Source organism: Ostrea edulis, chromosome 5 (genome assembly GCF_947568905.1).
Source record: "Ostrea edulis chromosome 5, xbOstEdul1.1, whole genome shotgun sequence".
NCBI lineage: Eukaryota > Metazoa > Mollusca > Bivalvia > Ostreida > Ostreidae > Ostrea > Ostrea edulis.
The window spans coordinates 13,860,011-13,881,461 of NC_079168.1; the positions used below are offsets into that span (position 1 = coordinate 13,860,011).

At 32.8% G+C, this 21,451-nt stretch overlaps 1 protein-coding gene across 2 annotated transcripts; it reads left to right on the forward strand.

Annotated features, from left to right (window-relative positions):
- Positions 1–3,835: 3,835 nt before the first annotated feature.
- On the forward strand, positions 3,836–17,604 carry LOC125649340 (sulfotransferase 1C4-like). 2 transcript variants are annotated; one of them, XM_048876796.2, is made up of 4 exons: positions 3,836–4,029; positions 11,242–11,342; positions 13,799–13,988; positions 17,350–17,604. In XM_048876796.2, exons 1-4 carry the CDS (start codon positions 3,981–3,983, stop codon positions 17,457–17,459), a joined length of 450 nt encoding a protein of 149 aa, XP_048732753.2. In that variant the 5' UTR covers positions 3,836–3,980; the 3' UTR covers positions 17,460–17,604. The 2 variants fall into 2 exon arrangements, with proteins under 2 accessions (XP_048732753.2, XP_056022728.1); XM_056166753.1 differs by lacking the exon at positions 3,836–4,029 and adding an exon at positions 7,662–7,998.
- The last annotated feature ends 3,847 nt before the right edge of the window (positions 17,605–21,451 follow it).

Genomic DNA, 21,451 nt, shown 5'->3' on the forward strand with positions numbered 1-21,451 from the left:
AAAAACGGAAATATTCGTATCTAGTGATCAGTCATACAAAAACTTACTTTGTTAAACACCATTCTGATTCCACGCACAATGTAGACCACTATAGATAGAGAAGTGTAAAACATTATACATAGAGAAATGTAGATCATTATACATAGAGAAGTGTAGATCATTATACATAGAGAAATATAGATCATTATACATAGAGAAATATAGTTCATTATACATAGAGAAATATAGTTCATTATACATAGAGAAAAGTAGATCATTATAGATAGAGAAGTGTAAATCATTATACATAGAGAAATATAGATCATTATACATAGAGAAATATAGAACATTGTACATAGAGAAATATAAAACATTATACATAGAGAAATGTAGATCATTATACATAGAGAAATATAGATCATTATACATAAAGAGATGTAGATCATTATAGATAGAGAAGTGTAAATCATTATACATAGAGAAATATAGTTCATTATAGATAGAGAAATGAAGATCATTATAGATAGAGAAGTGTAAATCATTATACATAGAGAAATATAGTTCATTATACATAGAGAAATGTAAATCATTATACATAGAGAAATATAGATCATTATACATAGAGAAATATAGATCATTATAGATAGAGAAGTGTAAATCATTATACATAGAGAAATATAGTTCATTATAGATAGAGAAATGAAGATCATTATAGATAGAGAAGTGTAAATCATTATACATAGAGAAATATAGTTCATTATACATAGAGAAATGTAAATCATTATACATAGAGAAATGTAGATCATTATAGATAGAGAAATGAAGATCATTATACATAGAGAAATATAGATCATATACATAGAGAAATGTAGATCATTATAGATAGAGAAGTGTAAAACATTATACATAGAGAAATGTAGATCATTATACATAGAGAAATGAAGATCATTATACATAGAGAAATATAGTTCATTATACATAGAGAAATGTAGATCATTATACATAGAGAAATATAGATCATTATAGATAGAGAAATATAGATCATTATAGATAGAGAAGTCTAAAACATTATACATAGAGAAATGTAGATCATTATACATAGAGAAATATAGATCATTATAGATAGAGAAGTGTAAATCATTATAGATAGAGAAGTGTAAAACATTATACATAGAGAAATATAGTTCATTATACATAGAGAAATGTAAATCATTATGCATAGAGAAATGAAGATCATTATACATAGAGAAATGAAGATCATTATACATAGAGAAATATAGTTCATTATACATAGAGAAATGTAGATCATTATAGATAGAGAAGTGTAAAACATTATACATAGAGAAATGTAGATCATTATACATAGAGAAATGAAGATCATTATACATAGAGAAATATAGTTCATTATACATAGAGAAATGTAGATCATTATAGATAGAGAAGTGTAAAACATTATACATAGAGAAATATAGTTCATTATACATAGAGAAATATAGTTCATTATACATAGAGAAATATAGATCATTATACATAGAGAAATATAGATCATTATAGATAGAGAAGTGTAAATCATTATACATACAGAAATATAGATCATTATAGATAGAGAAATGAAGATCATTATACATACAGAAATATAGTTCATTATCACGCCTCAGACAAAATTGTTGAAATCTGATTGGTCAGATCTTGGTCACATGACGCCGTGAAAAAAACCGTATCATGCGAGTAAAATCCGTATTCGGCGAGTAATTTTATTTATCGTCGGGTTCGACTTGCAGCCGTTTCAAAAGGAAAGACATTTGACTAAGTTGTATGATATAGACACCCACATATACAGTTAGAGGTCTTCGACGTGATAAATTCGTTACACAGTCAGTTAGTGACCTGATACGGAAAAATACATGGTGTGAAAAGAAAACCCGTATCGGGCTCGGCTTCGCCTCGCCCGATACGGGTTTTCTTTTCACACCATGTATTTTTCCGTATCAGGTCACTAACTGTGTAACTAATATTATACATAGAGAAATGTAGATCATTATAGATAGAGAAGTGTAAAACATTATACATAGAGAAATATAGTTCATTATACATAGAGAAATGTAAATCATTATCCATAGAGAAATGAAGATCATTATACATAGAGAAATGAAGATCATTATACATAGAGAAATATAGTTCATTATACATAGAGAAATGTAGATCATTATAGATAGAGAAGTGTAAAACATTATACATAGAGAAATGTAGATCATTATACATAGAGAAATGAAGATCATTATACATAGAGAAATATAGTTCATTATACATAGAGAAATGTAGATCATTATAGATAGAGAAGTGTAAAACATTATACATAGAGAAATGTAGATCATTATACATAGAGAAATATAGATCATTATAGATAGAGAAGTGTAAAACATTATACATAGACAAATGTAGATCATTATACATAGAGAAATATAGATCATTATAGATAGAGAAGTGTAAAACATTATACATAGAGAAATGTAGATTATTACACATAGAGAAATGTAGATCATTATAGATAGAGAAGTGTAAATCATTATACATAGACAAATATAGATCATTATACATAGAGAAATATAAATTATTATACATAAAGAGATGTAGATCATTATACATAGAGAAATGTAGATCATAATACAAACAGAAATGTAAATCCCTCTTTATAGAGAAGTGTAGATCATTATAGATAAAGATATGTAAATCATTATACATAGAGAATTGTAGATCATTATACATAGAGAAATGTAGATAATTATACGTAGAGAAATCTAAATCATTATACATAGAGAAATATAGATAATTATACATAAAGATTTGTAGATCATTATAGATAGAGAAATATAGAACATTGTACATAGAGAAAAGTAGATCATTATACATAGATAAATATAAATCATTATACATAGAGAAATGTAGAATGTAAATCATTATACATAGAGAAATGTAGATCATTATACATAGATAAATGTAAATCCCTCTATATAGAGAAGTGTAGATCATTATACATAGAGAAATATAGATTATTATACATAGAGAAGTGTAGATCATTATACATAGAGAAATGTAAGTCATTATAGATAGAGAAATATAGATAATTATACATAAAGATTTGTAGATCATTATAGATAGAGAAATGTAAATCCCTTTATATAGAAAATTGTAGATCATTATACATAGAGAAGTGTAGATCATTATACATAAAGATTGGTAAATCATTATACATAGAGAAATATAGATCATTATACATAAAGATTGGTAGATCATTATAGATAGATAAATATAAATCCCTTTATATAGAAAATTGTAGATCATTATACATAGAGAAGTGTAGATCATTATACATAAAGATTGGTAAATCATTATACATAGAGAAATATAGATCATTATACATAAAGATTGGTAGATCATTATACATAGAGAAATATAGATCATTATACATAGAGAAATATAGATCATTATACATAAAGATTGGTAAATCATTATACATAGAGAAATATAGATCATTATACATAAAGATTGGTAGATCATTATACATAGAGAAATATAGATCATTATACATAGAGAAATATAGATCATTATACATAAAGATTGGTAGATCATTATACATAGATAAATGTAAATTCCTTTATATAGAAAATTGTAGATCATTGTACATAAAGAGATATAGATTATTATACATAGGTTATAAAGAAGTCGATATCGATATGGATAGAGAAGTAGAGATCATTATTCAAAGAGAAAGTATAGATCGATATACATTTTAAAGAATGAAAAGAAGAATGAGTATATCATGTTATGGTAAGATTGATTCTATTGCAGGGAGTTTGAAAGATGAGACGATAGTAGAGAGAAAATGCTCAAGTGGATGGTCATCAAAGTACATTTTGTTACATGGACATTATATTCCACTAGATTTGGTAAAGAGCGGATTCATTCCAGACTTTAGGTCTCATGTACCCGATCTTCGCAGTATGGAAATATTTGACGATGATGTCCTCATTAATGCATATCCTAAATGTGGTACGAAAACTGTAGATTTTAGTGTTTAAGTCTATATATATATATATATATATATATATATATATATATATATATATATATATATATATATAGTAAAATTGCACAAAATGTCCATGGTATAGGTAATAAGTAGAAAAAATATATCCAACGATGACTAAGTACACATGATCCACATTTAATTAATTACACTTAGCGATTTCGTCGTGTAGTTCGGCTCTTCAGAGTGTAACAAGTTTTATTATATACTTTCAATTTCATCTCTTCTTTTTTCTTTAAACGTTTGCGGGCATATATCACACGATATATGCCCGGAAACGTTCCAGCCCGCAAACATTACGTCACAATCAATACACAAGCAAATTACTACGTCGTTAATTTTCAAATTTTTCGTGTTTTTCATCTTTTACTCAGTTAAACCAATAAAGAAATTGTAAAAAAAAAATTATTGTTAGTTTCTAAATGAAGTTGGAAGTATATAATAAAAAGGTTATAGACTTTGTATGGGAAATATGACGACCTCGTTTTTTGTCGCGGACGGACCTCGCAAGCTCGGTCCGTCTACGCGCCAAAAAACTCGGTCGTCATATTTTCCCATACAAAGTCTATAACCTATAATTACAGTACAATGTACTTATTATGACATTGTAGTTAAGACGGCGTTATTGTGACGTCACAAAGGCAGTACACTAAATTGGCGCAAGTTAAAGTCAATAAGGCGCCAAAATAAAGCAATGACTTGAAATGTAACATGCAAGTTATAATAATTAATTTACATTCAATTTAGGTTTGAATAACTTTACAAAATAGTCCTCTTTTGCTCTCTGTAAGTGTTCATTATTTTCTAAAACTTTATAAAACGGAAAAATTAAAAAGTCTCCATCGGCACATAAATCGAAATGTTCACTGCAGGGTGTATTCCTGATGGACGGGTCCCGTATTTGTTGTATGTGGACTCTCACACGTTCGACTAGTTTGGTTCCGGTCTGTCCTATATAGTTTTCTCCGCCGGAAATACAAATCATGCAATATATTAAATTTCTGGATTTGCACAACATATTAGTATGTATAGTGAACGTTTTGCCACATTTAAAAGTAAATGAGTCTCCTGTTTTTAAATAAGGACAGGTGCCACAACGGGGATCCATAGATTTGGAAACTGTACGTTTTTCTTCATCAGATGAAAATCTGGCTTTTGTTAGTAATTTTTTAAGGTTTGGAGGTAGACGTCGGCTGTTGACAATGTCCTTTATTTCAAAAAGGTCCTTAGATTGTCGGATTGTTGTAAAATTGGGAAGCAATGTTTCACAGAAGAGTACATATTTATATAAAGGGGATTGTGAGTTACGACAAGGGGAATTTGTTTATTTCATCCTGGGTTCCTGATCTTCTAGAATTCCGGAGTTCTGCGATAGGTATGGATTTGGCCTTTTCAACAGCGGCATCTATTAAATTTATCGGATATTTCTGTCTTAATAAAAATGTTTTTAATTCCTGTAGACGATTATTCCTTCTGGTTTCAGCAATGACGATTGTACAAACACGTCTCGCCATGTTAAAAGGTATATTGCGTTTTACATGTGAGGGATGGCAAGAATTGAATAGAGGGTACTGGTGGGAATCCGTTTTTTGTAGTACAAGTCTGTTATAATTTTCCGATTTTCTTTTATCATAAGGATATCCAAAAAAGGTAATTCTGTGTCGTTTGTTGTAAATTTAATTGAGGGGGTGTAAATTATTTAACACATCATGAAAGTCTTTTAATTCTATATACGATCTCGACCAAAAAATAAAACAATCGTCTAGATATCGCTTCCAATGAGATCTTATGCATTGAGCAAATTGATTTCCAAATAACCTGTCTGTTTTTTCAATTAATTTTTCCTTTAGAAACCCAATACTAGGGTGTCGTATGTTGGGGCGACTTTAGTTCCCATGGCTGTTCCTTTTATTTGCAAGAAATATTTGTTATCAAACATGAAATAATTATTTTCTAGGACTAATTGTAATCCCTCTAGGATAAAGTCTTTGGAGAATCTTGGATTAATTTCACTGTAGTGTTTATCGATCCAGAAGGCAATTGCTTCTAATCCTAAAGTATGAGGTATATAAAGATGTAACATCGAAACTAACCATTTTGGTATTGATCTCAACCCTATCTGGTATATAGCTAAGGAAATCTAAATCATCCCTTATGTAGCTTGGTACAAAATGGTATAGTGGTTTAAGAATTATATACAGGGTTGCTTACTCCTCCTAGACACCTGATCCCACATCCGGTGTGTCCAGGGGTCCGTGTTTGCCCAACTATCTATTTTGTATTGCTTATAGGAGTAATGAGATTGATCACTGTTCGTTATCTTCACCTTGCATCCAACAGATTGCTGAGTCTTTGTGTAGAGCAAGTAGGTCCAGCTACAATATGTCTTAGTTTTAAATCTGATGGTTGGGGTAATTTGATATAGGACGAGTTTTTCCCTATTATTCCGTTTTGTATTTCTTTGGACTTATGAATCGTTGGAAGACAGTAAAAGTTACTAGTTTTAATTTCGAAGTTTGTTAAATAATCCACTTCTTTATCGGTTAAAGTACCTGTATATTTGGACGTAAATTTCTTCATTTTGCGCATGGTTTTTCTATCCTCATTTGAAGATACTTCTTGGTAAAAATTATTATTCATAAGTTGATTTAAAACCATTTTTTGTAATGATCCTTATCCATAATAACGATTGTTCCGCCTTTATCCGCTTCTTTGATAACAATAGAATCATCAGTGGCAAGGTTATTGACAGCTTCTCGCTCCAGTCTACTAATGTTATCCTTTATATGGGTACTAGTATTAGTAAAATTATTATTTCTTGCGGAACTTTGTAAACATTTTATATATTCATCTAGATGTTTATCTGGGTTAGGTTCCGGTTTAAAGTTACTTTTATTTCTAACCAAAGATTCATCTATACTTTCTTCATTTTGAAAATATTCTCGTAGTCTAAGTTTCCGACAAATTTCTTCAGTATCCTTTGTGAGATCCAAATTATCTCGTTTAGGTGAGGGCGTAAATTTTAGACCCTTTTTTAAGATTTTCATTTCGTTTTCTGAAATGTCTCTTTGGGAAAAATTGAATATTTTCACATCGTTGTGGGGTTTATGACTAACTTCTAGGTTGTCTATAATAGATGGAATCGAAACGTTTTCTGTCGTTCCTTGGGGAAGCGTCCCCTCCACAATAATTGATCTGATGAACTGTGGCGTGTTTGGTTTTTCGGTTATTATTATTATATGGTTTGTCCCGCATTTCGTTCCTGTTTCTATATATATAGGTTAGGTTTACAAAGTTCCGCAAGAAATGATAATTTTACTAATACTAGTACCCATATAAAGGATAACATTAGTAGACTGGAACGAGAAGCTGAATATGAAAATCGTCCAAAAGAAGTTGCCATGCTGGAATTTCATTCTGTCGACAAGCTCTGTGAAGAAAAGAGACCAAGAGTTTTATATATATATATATATATATATATATATATATATATATATATATATATATAAACTTTATTTTCCTGAATGTTTAAATTCAATTTTGCTCTAAGTTTACAAAGTCTTAACAAGTGATCCTTTCTATAATGTTTGCGTATTCCGATATTTGGACAGGGACGCACTGGGTTTGGGAAATGATTACAATGCTGCTCAAAGGGAAAGCTGAATATGAAAATCGTCCAAAAGAAGTTGCCATGTTGGAATTTCATTCTGTCGACAAGCTCTGTGAAGAAAAAAGACCAAGGGTTTTCAATACACACCTTTTTCCCAATCAGATACCAAATGCATTTTTGGAAGGGAAAGGAAAGAACTTGCTTTTGCTACGAAATCCGAAAGATGTATTCGTGTCCTTCTATTATCACTTGATGAACTCAAAAATAACCGTTTCACCAATAAGCTGGGATGATTATATGTATTTAGTGATTAAGCACGGAGGTAAGAAAAGATAAAGACTTAAATGTAAAACTTATAAATACATTACCGGTTTTGATGCACCAGATGCACATTTCGACAAATAATGTCACTTAAGTGATGCTCAATCGATATTTTGAAAATCCGAAATAACAATAAACTTGTCAGAGCTATTTTAGGGAAAAGCAGAGTGCCAAACATTGGAGTCAAATTCGTCTACGGATGAGAGGTATGCATGGGGGAGATAAACATACATCCGTATTTTCAAGTTAGTAACGAAGTACTTAGCTACTGGGCTGTAGAGACCCTCGGGGACTAACAGTCCACCAACAGAGGCCTCGACCCAAGGGTCATGATGTAAAACTTATGTTACCAATTTTGATGCACCAAATAATGTCTCTTCAGTGATGCTCAACCGAAATTTTGGAAATCTGAAATAACAATAAACTTGTCAAAGCTATGTACATATAGCAAATATATTCAGTTTTGAAAATACACAGCGCTTCATGAAAAGTATAGTAGCGTGAAGCCTTGTAGTTCATGCCCTTACGTATTTTAAAAACTGGAGTTTATTCTCTATAATTGATTTCCAAGTGTTGTCTAATATTGTGTATATATGACGTCACAAAGGCCAATTACTTACGTTGTGATATGTTGACGTTACTTAGCAATTTTATATGATTTTCCCCTAAAATAGCTTTAACAAATTTATCGTTATTTTGGATTTCAAACCTTTTGGTTGAGCATCACTGAAGAGACATTATTTGTCGAAATGCAGATCTGGTGCATCAAAATTGGTACCGTATAAGTTTTACATTTTGACCCCTGGGTCGAGGCCTCTGCTGGTGGACTGTTAGTCCCCGAGGGTCTCTACAGCCCAGTAGCTAAGTACTTCGTTACTAGCTTGAAAATACGGATGCATATTTGATTGCTGTGATAAAATTGAAAAATTCATTTCAAAATTAAGGATTATCTGCCGTATGCATAGCTCTTATCCTTAGACGAATTTGACTCCAATTTTTGACACTCTGTTTTTCCCTAAAATAGCTCTAGGAAGTTTATCGTTATTTTGGATTTCAAACATTTCGGTTGAACATCACTGAAAAGACATTATTTGTCGAAATGCACATCTGGTGCATCAAAATTGGTACTGTATAAGTTTTACTTTATGACTGTCTGAAGAGGCATTAAAGCCGAAAGCGGTAACAGTGAAATGTTATTCGAGTATTGTGTTTCTTGACTATTACTTTTATTATTTGATATATACAGGGGATGCCTACTCATCCTAGACACCTGATCCCACCTCTGATGTGTTCAGGGGTCCGTGTTTGCCCAACTATCTATTTTGTATTGCTTATAGGAGTAATGAGATTGATCACTTTTCGTTATCTTATATATATATATATATATATATATATATATATATATATATACAGTGAAGCTTCTCTAAACCGGTCGGCTCTCGGACCGGAAAAACGGCCGGTTTAGAGGGATGGCCGGTATACCGAGAATTTAGCAATTATAGACGTTTTATCTCAATATTCACAAAGTAGGTACTATTCACTTTCATCTGGTGATCTATGATCAATTATCGGTGGAGATTAAATTAGTCCGCTTGTACCTAAAGATAATTATGAATTACAAGAAATATTCTCGCTGAAATTATCTAATCTTATCTAATTTTAAACTGAAACTTTATAACGGGATTCATAAAGAAAACACAGAGGCCTATTATTGGAATTCCTCTTACCTATAAAATCTCTGTTTACATTCATTGCTTATGTCATTAACAATTTTGTTTTGACGTTTTTAAAAAGTACAGTAGTAAATATGAAATTGTAATTTGAATATTTCTTTGGAATTTTAAGTCTATGGAAACCAAGAAAATTAATCTGTCTTTTAATAATAATCATTAACAGTCATGGGTTTGTTCTTTATCAATTACCGCTTATATATATCCATACGAAAGTATGGTGAAACAAGATGGCGTTTGATACGGTATTCATTCAATAATTTCCTAACTGGTTTTTTTACATTTTGTACAGAATTTGGAAGGTCTCTTGGAGTAGTTAAGTGTCAATTAACACCCTTGACAGCACAGGTAAACAATAGAAATTAAAGAGGCCACCAGTGTTTTTCACAGCTCCACTTGATAATTTCATACCTGGCTAGTTGGTCAGTCAATTAGCACACCTGGACGATCTTGATTAACCTTTGGCCAAAATTTTCTTGTCTACAAAAAGTGGCCGGTATGTTAAGGGTAAATTACACATGTTTGTTAACAAATGTACTTTAAAAAGTGGCCGATGTCCGGTTTTCAGGGGTAGCCGGTTTTGTAAGACTTTCTTTGTAAGGAAATTTTAATATTTCTGCCGGGACTTTGAAAATCGGCCGATATTCAGGGAGAACCGGTATTCTGAGGGGCCGGTTTGGAGAAGTTTCACTGTATATATAAAGCACAAACAAACAATTATAACACCCAACCTTACGTTTACCCCTAGGATCTAAACGATACATGTGATAATCAATTAATATATAAAGCACTAAATAATCACAACTAGGTACTGAAAATTTTCGCCCCAGCGAAATATATATATATATATATATATTTATATATATATATATATATATAACAATCGCTAATTACATATATATATAACACTATAAAAATAAAGTTTTGTACACGTCTACCCTAGATATGATCAGTACGGGAATGCCTGATGTTGATTCGATTTCCTAGGCTACTTATTCTTTGTGTTTGTTTTGCATTGGTCCACTTTGTCTACTTATTCAAGCTTGTTATTTATATTTTCTTTCAAATTTTTGTTAATTTCTTATTTCATACTTTATTTTTATAGTGTTCATAAATATACATATATTATTTTTATTATCAGCTTTTTTATTAATTTTTTTTATTATTTTTTATGAATTATTTATTCTTAATGCATAGTTAAAATAGAATATATCTGGGTACGAGCTGGCTTTACTATTTGTCAACGTAATATGGTTAACTTGTTCCACCTGAGATTAATAAAGTCTATTTTTAATAGGTCAAAATTTGTAGCACTTCACCTTCAGCCGGTGACGTCTCTATATGCGAGTGAAAACAATCTCAAAACACTGAAAAGGGCCGTAAAACAATAAACAAACAAACAAATCTTGAAAGAAAACAACAATTGTTGTTGAAGGTAGGATAACTTGATAGCAGTACAATATTTTACATATATTTCTATTAAATTTGTGAAAATGAAATGTATATCTTTTCAGGAAGCAGATGTGATTGGTATGAGTACACCACAGATTGGGAGAAAGAAAGAAATAAGAAAAAGACAAATTACCTTTGTCTATACTATGAAGAAATGAATAAGGTATCTTGTAGTTGTAGAAATGTACTAAATATTGAGAATAAATACATCACCCAATCTCTGAGAGCTTTGTGAATCAGATCATTGGAAGAGTATTTTGCGTAATTCGCCCCTTAAATAACTCATTGATTAACAAGCCACAAAGTACATGTAATTTTCAGTGTATTTACGATTGCGAACTTAGGCTAGCCTGTTTTGTACATATTCTACTTGTTTAAAACTTTTTCGTTCCTCATGAGGAAAGGAAAGGTCGTCCGAACAATGTTATTAAATTAACAATGCAACGATATGGTTGTTCGTTTCGTTGGTCAATGTCTGAGAAAACTCAAAAGGTCAAATATATCTCAAAATCAATCGGTTTCATTTTCAATCTTCAAGAATTATAACAATCGCTAATTACATGTTATCAACAATTTAACTATGACGCTAACTATCCTTCTGTATACAGGGGTGATCGGGGAATTAGGTGGGTTACAAGAGGAATATGTTTTGGTTCCAGCTTACAATGATTGTGGCAACATTGTCTTTGTTGGGATCGTTGTTGCAGCTGTATTTTGGGCGAGTTTAGCGTTGGTTCCACATTTGGTGGTCATGCTTGTGCTCCGACTGCCCTTTTGGGGATGGGGTTCTTCAGAATTGTGCTTCGGTTTGTGACACATTTGAATGAGTGTGGATTGTTGTGCCTGTACTGAATTCCTGGGCTACACAGGGGCCCTTAAAACAAAGATGCATTGCTGGAGCCAGTGGATGTTTTGTCGGGTACCTGTTTTTTCTCCTCACAGAAATAGTGACAGCTGTGGGGAGGGACTTTGGGCTATGCCACAACATATACCAGAAGCGTGAAATGTGGATTCTGAAAAAACCCAGGGAACTTTCAGTAAATTAGAAATGGCTAAACTTTTTCTCAAATCAACAACATCAGGGTGTCTTTTCAGCACTTTGCACGACCATTTTTCACGGTGGATTAAAGATTAGACTTTTTGACATCCTAGACAGTTGCTTCTTCGGAAAAAATGAGGAAAAATTCATATTTAGTAATCAGTCGTATAGGGAATTCCTCGTTGACTGTGTGTTCATGGTCTTTGGTAAACGGTTCTTCCGGCGATCTCTCGGGGTTCCCTTGGGTACGAATTGTGTTCCTTTATTGGCTACCTGTTTAAATTCTTTACGAAGCAAACTTTATTCAAGAGGATTTACATGAGAAGAAAACATCTCATTCTGTGGCCTTCAATTCGACATTTAGATAATTTATATAGACGATGTTTTATTAATTAACAATGATAATGTTCACTCCACAGAGTCTTCCACATCTGCTTTGTACATATATATTTTATTGAAAATAAATATCAACGACAAACTGGCAACTCGGCTTTGTGACGGCGGGTTGGTTTTGAGTTCTCCGTCGTCGGCCTCCCATGCCTGTGTGGTGGTGTTCCATTGTCGCCAGTGCGTGTTGTTTGTGTCTCTCAAATAGTGCGATGCGCAAGATTCTGCATGTGATCAGTTTTTGAACTAAGGCAGACTACTGAAAGGTGAAGATAACGAACAGTGATCAATCTCATAACTCCTATAAGCAATACAAAAATAGATAGTTGGACACACACGGACCCCTGAACACACCAGAGTTGGGATCTGGTGCCTAGAAGGAGTAAGCATCCCCTGTCGACCGGCAGACAAGTTGATCTAGCAGAGTCTTCAATAGTTTCGTTAGGGGGTCAACATTTAGCAAAAACAATGGTTGTTATACTGATCTGGTTTGCCAATATAACCTATCATTGGGTCAAATTCTGTTTCACTTGTTTTATCCAATTGTTGGGCTGATCTTTGTACACTGGCTTTGACTGCGGATCACTGTTTACTTGATCAAAATATAGTACTCACCGCGGTTGCGACCGGTCAACAGGGGATGCTTAGTTCTGATTTCACTTCTGGTATATCCAGGAATCCTTGTTTGCGCAAACCTCTATTTTGTAATCCTTATAGGAGTAATGAGATTGATCACTGCTCTTTGTTTTCACTTTTCATCCAAAAAAAAAAACATTAACGGACATTGAACGTATGATATCCTATAACAGGACTGAAATGCCCTCCAACACAATGCGCAAAATTGTAGAATGTTTTTTTTTTAAAAATGACACGGACGATTAGACTATTTTTTAATTATGAAAACAATTAATCTTTTGTAGTAAACTAAAGTAATTTCATGCTCCTAAAAGCAGCAATCTAAATGGTATCCTCTAACGTTAGTAAAATGGAGTGAATGATACTTTAATGTAGCGAATTATGGTAAACATTATTGTTAATCTAGTAAGGATTTGCTATAGTACTCAAAATCTTGTTTACTATCGAGAACTACAGTTTCCCATATCACTGTTTTATTTGTGTTAATTAGATATATCCATTAAATATACCATAACAATTTGTATTGAATATACTACATAATTTTCTTTAACTTGTAGAACCCTTTTGCAACAGTGAAGTCTATTGCAAAACATCTTGGAATTCCGTGTTCGGAAACATTTGCAGAGGAGATTGTTCACAAATGTAAACTTGAAAACATGAGATCTGCCAATAAAGATAAATATGACGACAGGAACCAGACTGGTGCAAACCCGGATATGCATGATCCAGACAAAATGTATAGAAAAGGTTGGCATTCATTTTGATAAAAATCACACATAGGTCCTCTTTGTGAAAGACTCGATTTTTTTTCTTGCTGATCGCTAACTATATAAGAGTTCACTTAATTATGAAAGGTGAAGATAACGAACAGTGATCAGTCTCATAATTCCTATAAGCAATACAAAATTTAGAGTTGGGCAAACACGGACTCCTGGATAACCAGAGATGGGGTTGGGTGCCTAAAAGACGTAAGCATCCGCTGTCGACCGGTCACATCCGCTGTGAACCCTATATCTTGGTCAAGTAAACGAAGTAATTCGTAGTCAAGATCAGTGCGTAAAGAACGGCCTAACAATCGGTATGAAACAAGTCAGACAGCATTTGACCCAAGGATATGTTGTATTGGCAAACTAGAGCGTTCTAACGACCGTAGAAGTTGCGAAATGCTGACTTTAAACGAGACTTTTGAAACCCCTGTACTATCAACTTGTTTGTTATGAAATGCCCTGAGGATTGGCGTGCATCCCTATACACTTGTCGAAGAATAATCCTACGCTGATTAATTTATACTCAATTTCAACTTTGAAATTGATTGTAGAAATCGTAGAAATCTTAAGACAAACATGACGCGAAATATCATTTTTAAAAAACACTGTCAAATTACAATCGTGTCACCTCTCTCTTTTCCATCGCATGCTAGAACAAAAGATGAGAAAGTAAGTACAAGACATATTTGAACTACTTCTACCTATCTAACTTGAAATTCCTATGCATCATCATCCACCTACAGTGTATGTGTTCTTCTTCGTAGTCTTCTTTCAACTATAGTACAGCTGGACTCGTCATTAATGGTGATGTTGATATAGTTCAAAATTAGGACATGGCATTGCTTATTTCAAACGGTCCTAAATTCAGAGAACCTGTGTCTTTCAATTGGCGACAGAACTGCATCTCTTTAATTAATTGTGTCGTGTTGAAGATTATCCAAGACGATGGGCTAAATATGAAAACCAATATTATTCTATTATTATTCTATGTGTATGAGTATGGAATTGATTCTCATCTCTATTTTGAATTCTGTCGAGGATTATGCTAGACGATGGACTAAATATGAAAAAGAAGAACTTGATACATTGTCAGAATGGATTAAAAGTATAATAGGAATATCAATATCCCGTATTAGACAAATGAAAACAAAAGTACGTAACATATATCCTTCTGTGTTTTGTAAACCAGAAGTGGTAAAGGATTTAGATAGGTTACATGAGGAATATGCTTTGGTTTCAGCTGACGAAGTTTGAAAACATTGTCTTTCTTTGTAAGGCTCATTATTACAACAGTATTCTATACGAACTTAGCACTGATTCCACATTTGGTAATCGTAATTTTACTCCACTGTCCTTTCAACAGATAAATTTTTTCAAAATTATGCTTAAATTTTAGACACATTTAAAATCCCAGTCAATGGGATGGGTGAATATGATTTACCGTACCTACATGTATACTGGATTCCTAAACTTCACAACAATTCTTACAAGGAAATATACAGTGCTGCATAGTATAAATGTTCTACTAAGCCCCTACTTTTGCTTCTCACGAAAATACTAACAGCTGTGAAGACGAAACTTTCAAACCCAATGTGTCGCAACATGCCAAAGGTGGTATAAATCAAATGTGGATTCTAAAAAATTCTAAAGAACTTTTAGTAAATTTGAAATCACAAAACATTTCGCAAATAAACATCAAAACGTATGACTTTCCAACCCTTTACACGACCATTCCTCACGATCAATTAAAGAATAGACTTTAACATCATAGACAGTTGCTTCTTTAACAAAAAAGGACATATTCATATCTAGTGATCAGTCATCCAAAAACAACTTTGCTAAACCCCACTCTCATTCCATGCAGAAGTACTCTGAAGTTGAAATAAAAATTATGCTGGAGTTCCTCATTGAAAATATCTTTATAGTCTTTAGTATTCAGGTCTCCCAACAGTCTGTTGGAATTCCCATGGGCACTAATTGTGCTTCTTTGTAGCTGACCTGTTTTATACTATTATGAAGAAAAGTTTATTCAAAAGCTTCTATATAAGAAGAAGACAATTTACTGTTGCCTTAACTCGAGATTTTTTTTATCCATTAACAATAATAATTTTCATTCATGTGTCGATTCGATATATCCATGTGAACGCGAGATTAAAAAAAAAACACCACAGAGTCCTCCATATCTGCTTCGTACTTCGATATCTTATTCAAAATGAATATTAACGGCAAACTATCTAATCAACTTTATGACAAACAGGATGATTTCAACTTCTCCATCATCGACTACCCATATTTATGTAGTAATATTTCATTATCACCTGCATATGCTGTTTATATCTCTCAACTGATTCAATACGCAGTTTTTAAATCGAGGTAGGCTACTGACAAACAAGTTGAGATTACAGGGGTTTCAATAATCTCCTTTAAATGTCAGCATTCCACAAATTCTATGGTCGTTATAATGATCTAGTCTGCCCCTATAACCTATCACTGGGTGAAATGCTGTTTGACGGGTTTCATACCGATTGTTAGGCTGTTGTTGGTGCACTGATTTTGACCAGGGATTACTCCGTTTACCTGATCAAGACATAGGGTTCACGGCGGATTTGAGCGGTCGACAAGGAGTGCTTACTTCTCCTAAACGCTTGCTTCCACCCCTAGTATGTCCAGAGGTCCGTGTTTGCCCAACTCTTTATTATGTATTCCTCTTGGATTTTTTTTAGATTGATCACTGTTCGTCATCTTCGCCGTTCATACATATAAGATCATACTTTCCTATACCCCGTTGGCACAACAACAGTACTAGTATCCGTGCACTCATACGGTTTAACGCGCTCAAAACAACTTGCTTTTTGGCGTAATCTAGAGCGTCTTTAAGTATTTAATGTATTTGTGTTTTCATATTTTGAATCTACAAATGTTTTTGAATATCATTTTGAATCATGTGTATAATAAATCACAGTATGTCTCTAACTAAATTTATATAATGTCTCAATTATATTCGAAATATTTCCCTAAAATGCTTCTAGCATGTAACGGAAAAGAACGAGGTGATCCAACTGAGTTAAGTTAAATAAAAAAACATAAAGAATAAATGTCTAAGTTTTGTACATGATGGGTATTTAACGATTAATTGGCGAACATGTTAACTCTTTGAAGTATGGGTCATTTCAGCATTACAGGTTTTGCTGATCATACATGCACCCATCATAGTTTTTGATAATGCAAATAACGTATACAGTGTAGATGCAATTCCTTAACTATTACACGATTACTATATTATGCTGTTAACACAATGAAAGAGAAAGAAATTACAAGTAATTTAATAATCTACTTTGTAGGAGAAGTGGGGGACTGGAAGAACCATTTTACCGTGGCACAGAACGAGGAATTTGATAAAGTTTATCAGAAGAAAATGAAGGATTCGTCATTTCATTTCATATTTGAATAAATTATTTTGAATAAGCAGTATATACTTGAATATCACTCACTAAACCTGTCCTTGACATCCTGAAATTGATAATGGACAAGAAAAGAAAAATACATGTAGGTATTTCCATTCATAGAAATAGCAGCTTTTAACATGTGTAGATCATTATAGCAATGTAATGAAATAAACTTTGTTGTATATTCTCTCTCTCCCCTTATATATATCTAAAAGGTCTTAAATACAGAGAACCTCGGTCTTTTGATTGGCAACAGAACTTCATCTCTATTATGAATTCTGTCGAAGCTAAATATGAAAACGAGGAACTTGATACATTGTCAGAATAGGTTAAAAGCATAAGAGGAATATCAAAATCCCGCATTAAATATCTTAAAACAAAAATACGTACCATCTATCCTTCTGTGTTTAGTAAACCAGAAGTGATAAAAGAATTAGATAGGTTACATGAGGGATATGTTTTGGTTCCAGCTGACAAAGCTTGTAACAACATTGTCTTTGTTTGTAAGGCTCATTATTACAACTGTATTTTAAACAAACTTGGCATTAATTCCACTTTTGGTAATCGTACTTATACTATTTAATATCCCAGTCAATGGGTCGAATAAATATGAGTTACCGTACCTATACTGGATTCCTAAACTACATAAAACCCTTACAAACAAAGATACATTGCTGGATCCAGTAAGTGCTCTACCGAGCCCCTATCTTTGCTCCTCACGAAAATATCAACAGTTGTGAAGGAGAAGCTTCAAACTTACTGTGCGACTACATATGTCAGAAGTGGTGTTAATCAAATGTCGATTCTAAAAAATTCTAAAGAACTTTTAGTAAACTTGAAATCGCAAAACTTTCCCAAAGCAATAACATCAAAACCTATGACTTTTCAACACTTTACACGACCAGTCTTCACGATAAATTAAATACTAGACTTTTCGACATCATAGATCTTCAACAAAAATGGAAAAAGGAAATATTCATATCTAGTGATCAGTCATTCAAAAACTTACTTTGTGAAACACCACTCTGATTCCACGCACAAGTACTCTGAAGTTGAAATTTAAAAATGCTAGAGTTCGTTATTGACAATATCTTCCTGGTCTTTGGTGATCACGTCTTCCAACAGTCTGTTGGAATTCCCATGGGCACGATTTGTGATCCTTTGTTAGCTGCGATGTTTATATATTCATAAGAAGCAGAATTTATTCAAAGAAGAATACATTTCTTACTGTGGCCTTCAATTCGACATTTAGATATATCGACGACGTTTTGTCTATTAACAAAAATAACTTTCATTTATATGTCTATTCTATTTATCCCTGTGATCTCGAAATAAAAGACACTACAGAGTCGTCCACTTCTGCTTCGTACTTAGATATTTTATTGAAAGTAGACATTAACGGCAAACTGACAAACGGGATGATTTCAGCTTCTCCATTGTCAACTTCCCATATTTATGTAGCAATATTACATTATCACCTGCATATGGTGTTTATATATCTCAACTGATTCGATACGAAAGAGCTTGTTATGCAAATAGCCAGTTTTTAAATCGAGGCAAGCTACTGACAAACAAGATGATAGTACAGGGGTTTCAACAGTCTCTATTGAAGTGAGCATATCGCAAATTATATGGTCATTATAACGATCTAGTTCGTCAATACAACCTATCATTGGGTCAAATGCTGTCTGGCGTGTTTCATACCGATTGTTAGGCCGTTCTTGGCACACTGATTTTGACTACGGATACCTCCGTTTACCTGATCAGGATATAGTGCTCACGGCGGGTGTGACCGGTCGACAGGGGATGCTTACTCCTCCTAGGCACCTGATCTCACCTCTAGTGTGTCCATGGGTCCGTATTTGCCCAACTATCACTGCATGAAAAAATAAACGTTACATTTGCGTCAAATTTACTTTAATTAAAGAAGTAATGGTTATTTTTATGTTAGTTTACGCGAAATTAAACCTATAAAGATCAGCTTTAAAATAATTTACTTTCAACATTTGTCTAAAGACCACCTTTTACGATTTACTTCGCAGTAAATATATTCTTTAAGTCCCTTTACTTTTAGCAAAATATATATGTAGAACTATGTGTCCGGCTTCACACATCAGCTGTATGTGCATTTACAACAATGTAAATCTATAAATATCAAAAGAATGAAAAATATGAATATATCACGAATGTAAAATTTTACCGTAAATGTCGAACTTGTGCAAAATTTTTATAATTGCATGGATGTTCACCTTTTCAAAAAGTTCTTTCATAGACTCAGTATTTTAGAAAAGTCGGGGTGGGATTGGTAACGGGTCACTACCATCCGAGTAAGGAAATGTGAATGTGTCAAGCTAGAATAACATTGGGAATTCTAGTGATAATTACATCATCATGTCTATTCAGAATTAGATTGTCTGGTTTGTTTACATGTCTTTCCATGTCATGTAATTTATTTCAATACGCCGTTTTCGAGATACGTTCGAGTTATTTCCCTTTGAAGAACTCTCGTACATAGTAAAGCGCGAAACATCTTGTTCACATGCGGGAGTGGGACGAATATTCATCACTGCCTAAGTGAATGTACTCAGTATTTGTCTCATACGCTGTTCCATCACCTGAATTCAAGTGATACACAAACTAAGTAAAAGATTCAGGGAGTAATTAAATACATGAAATTATTGTTATATCACGTAATTTCGTTGATCATATCCTGAATATTACTTTCAAATACATGTATGACATTGTTTTTATGTTTCTACTTTAGTAAAACATTTTTTCGTTAGTATTTTGTATTTCCTACATTTAAAAAGAAGCTGCTTTTAATACATTTTATCGTCTTCCTCACTGACAATAGGCTCACTCTGTCCCACTTAGGCACTCAAAGTTCTACTAAATGTACTTCCTACACAGGAGAGCTCATATTCCGAAACTTGCACAATGTTTCAGTGAAACCCCATTCAGTCTGTCAAAGAGAGACACCATTGCTATATGTCGTAAGTTTTAGGTATGTATTTGAAATTTCAGAGTTTGATGTAACAATTTCAAACGGAAGTATTTTTGAAGCATTGTTTGCTTTGTTGTTGCCACAAAGACCTATAGTCGCTTGGAGTAAAAAAAAAAAAAAAAACATTCATTCACTACCCTTGTTTTCTACAATAGTGGTAATTTCTTTAGGATGTCTAAATTAAGGATGTATGCTACACCAGAGAAATTTGATGTAGATGAAAATTGGAAGATATGTACAACAATATTTTGAAGTTGAAAATTTTTTAATCTACTTTATTTTGTCAAAAATACAGTTTTAATAGAAGGTAATCTGAAAAAAATTTAAAAACCCCTGCTGGACTTGAACCTGCGACCTACAGTTCAGTAGTCGGTATTCTAACCTACTGAGCTACTCGGCTAGGTATTTAAATAGAAAAGGAAAAGTCTAATATTGCTGATATCTATTTTTTCATCCATGTTTTTAAAGGAAGTCAGGCATTATGACGATGTAGAGTACTACCTTAAATAGATGAACTTTTTTATAAGCTTGATATGATACAATTGGGTGTTATATGTATAGCTTTAACCCCAGCTGAAACATTGTTCGCTGAGCTGAATGTCTAATTAAGAAAATATCACCATTAATTTATGCAGCAACAGCCCTTCATATATTGTCCTTTGAATAATTGGTATAAACAGCAGTAGGACCGGTTGTTTAATTTCGTTAAGTTTTTGTTGGAGTACTCCGACTGGATTTATTTCTGAATTTTTATGATCTGTTAGGTATGTATCTACTTTTGGTTTGTACAATAGCCACAATGAACAAAAAAGGTGTACTTGATTCTGAAGGTATCTTTATTTGCAGCAAGGTGAAGACAACGAACAGTTGAATTTTGAGTGAATTCTGCATATATTCTGCAAATTTTATAATAATAACATTAATCATCAAATGTTGGTGAAGATTTTAAAATATGAAAGTTGTAATGAATCTATAGTGAAAATTAGCAGTGCA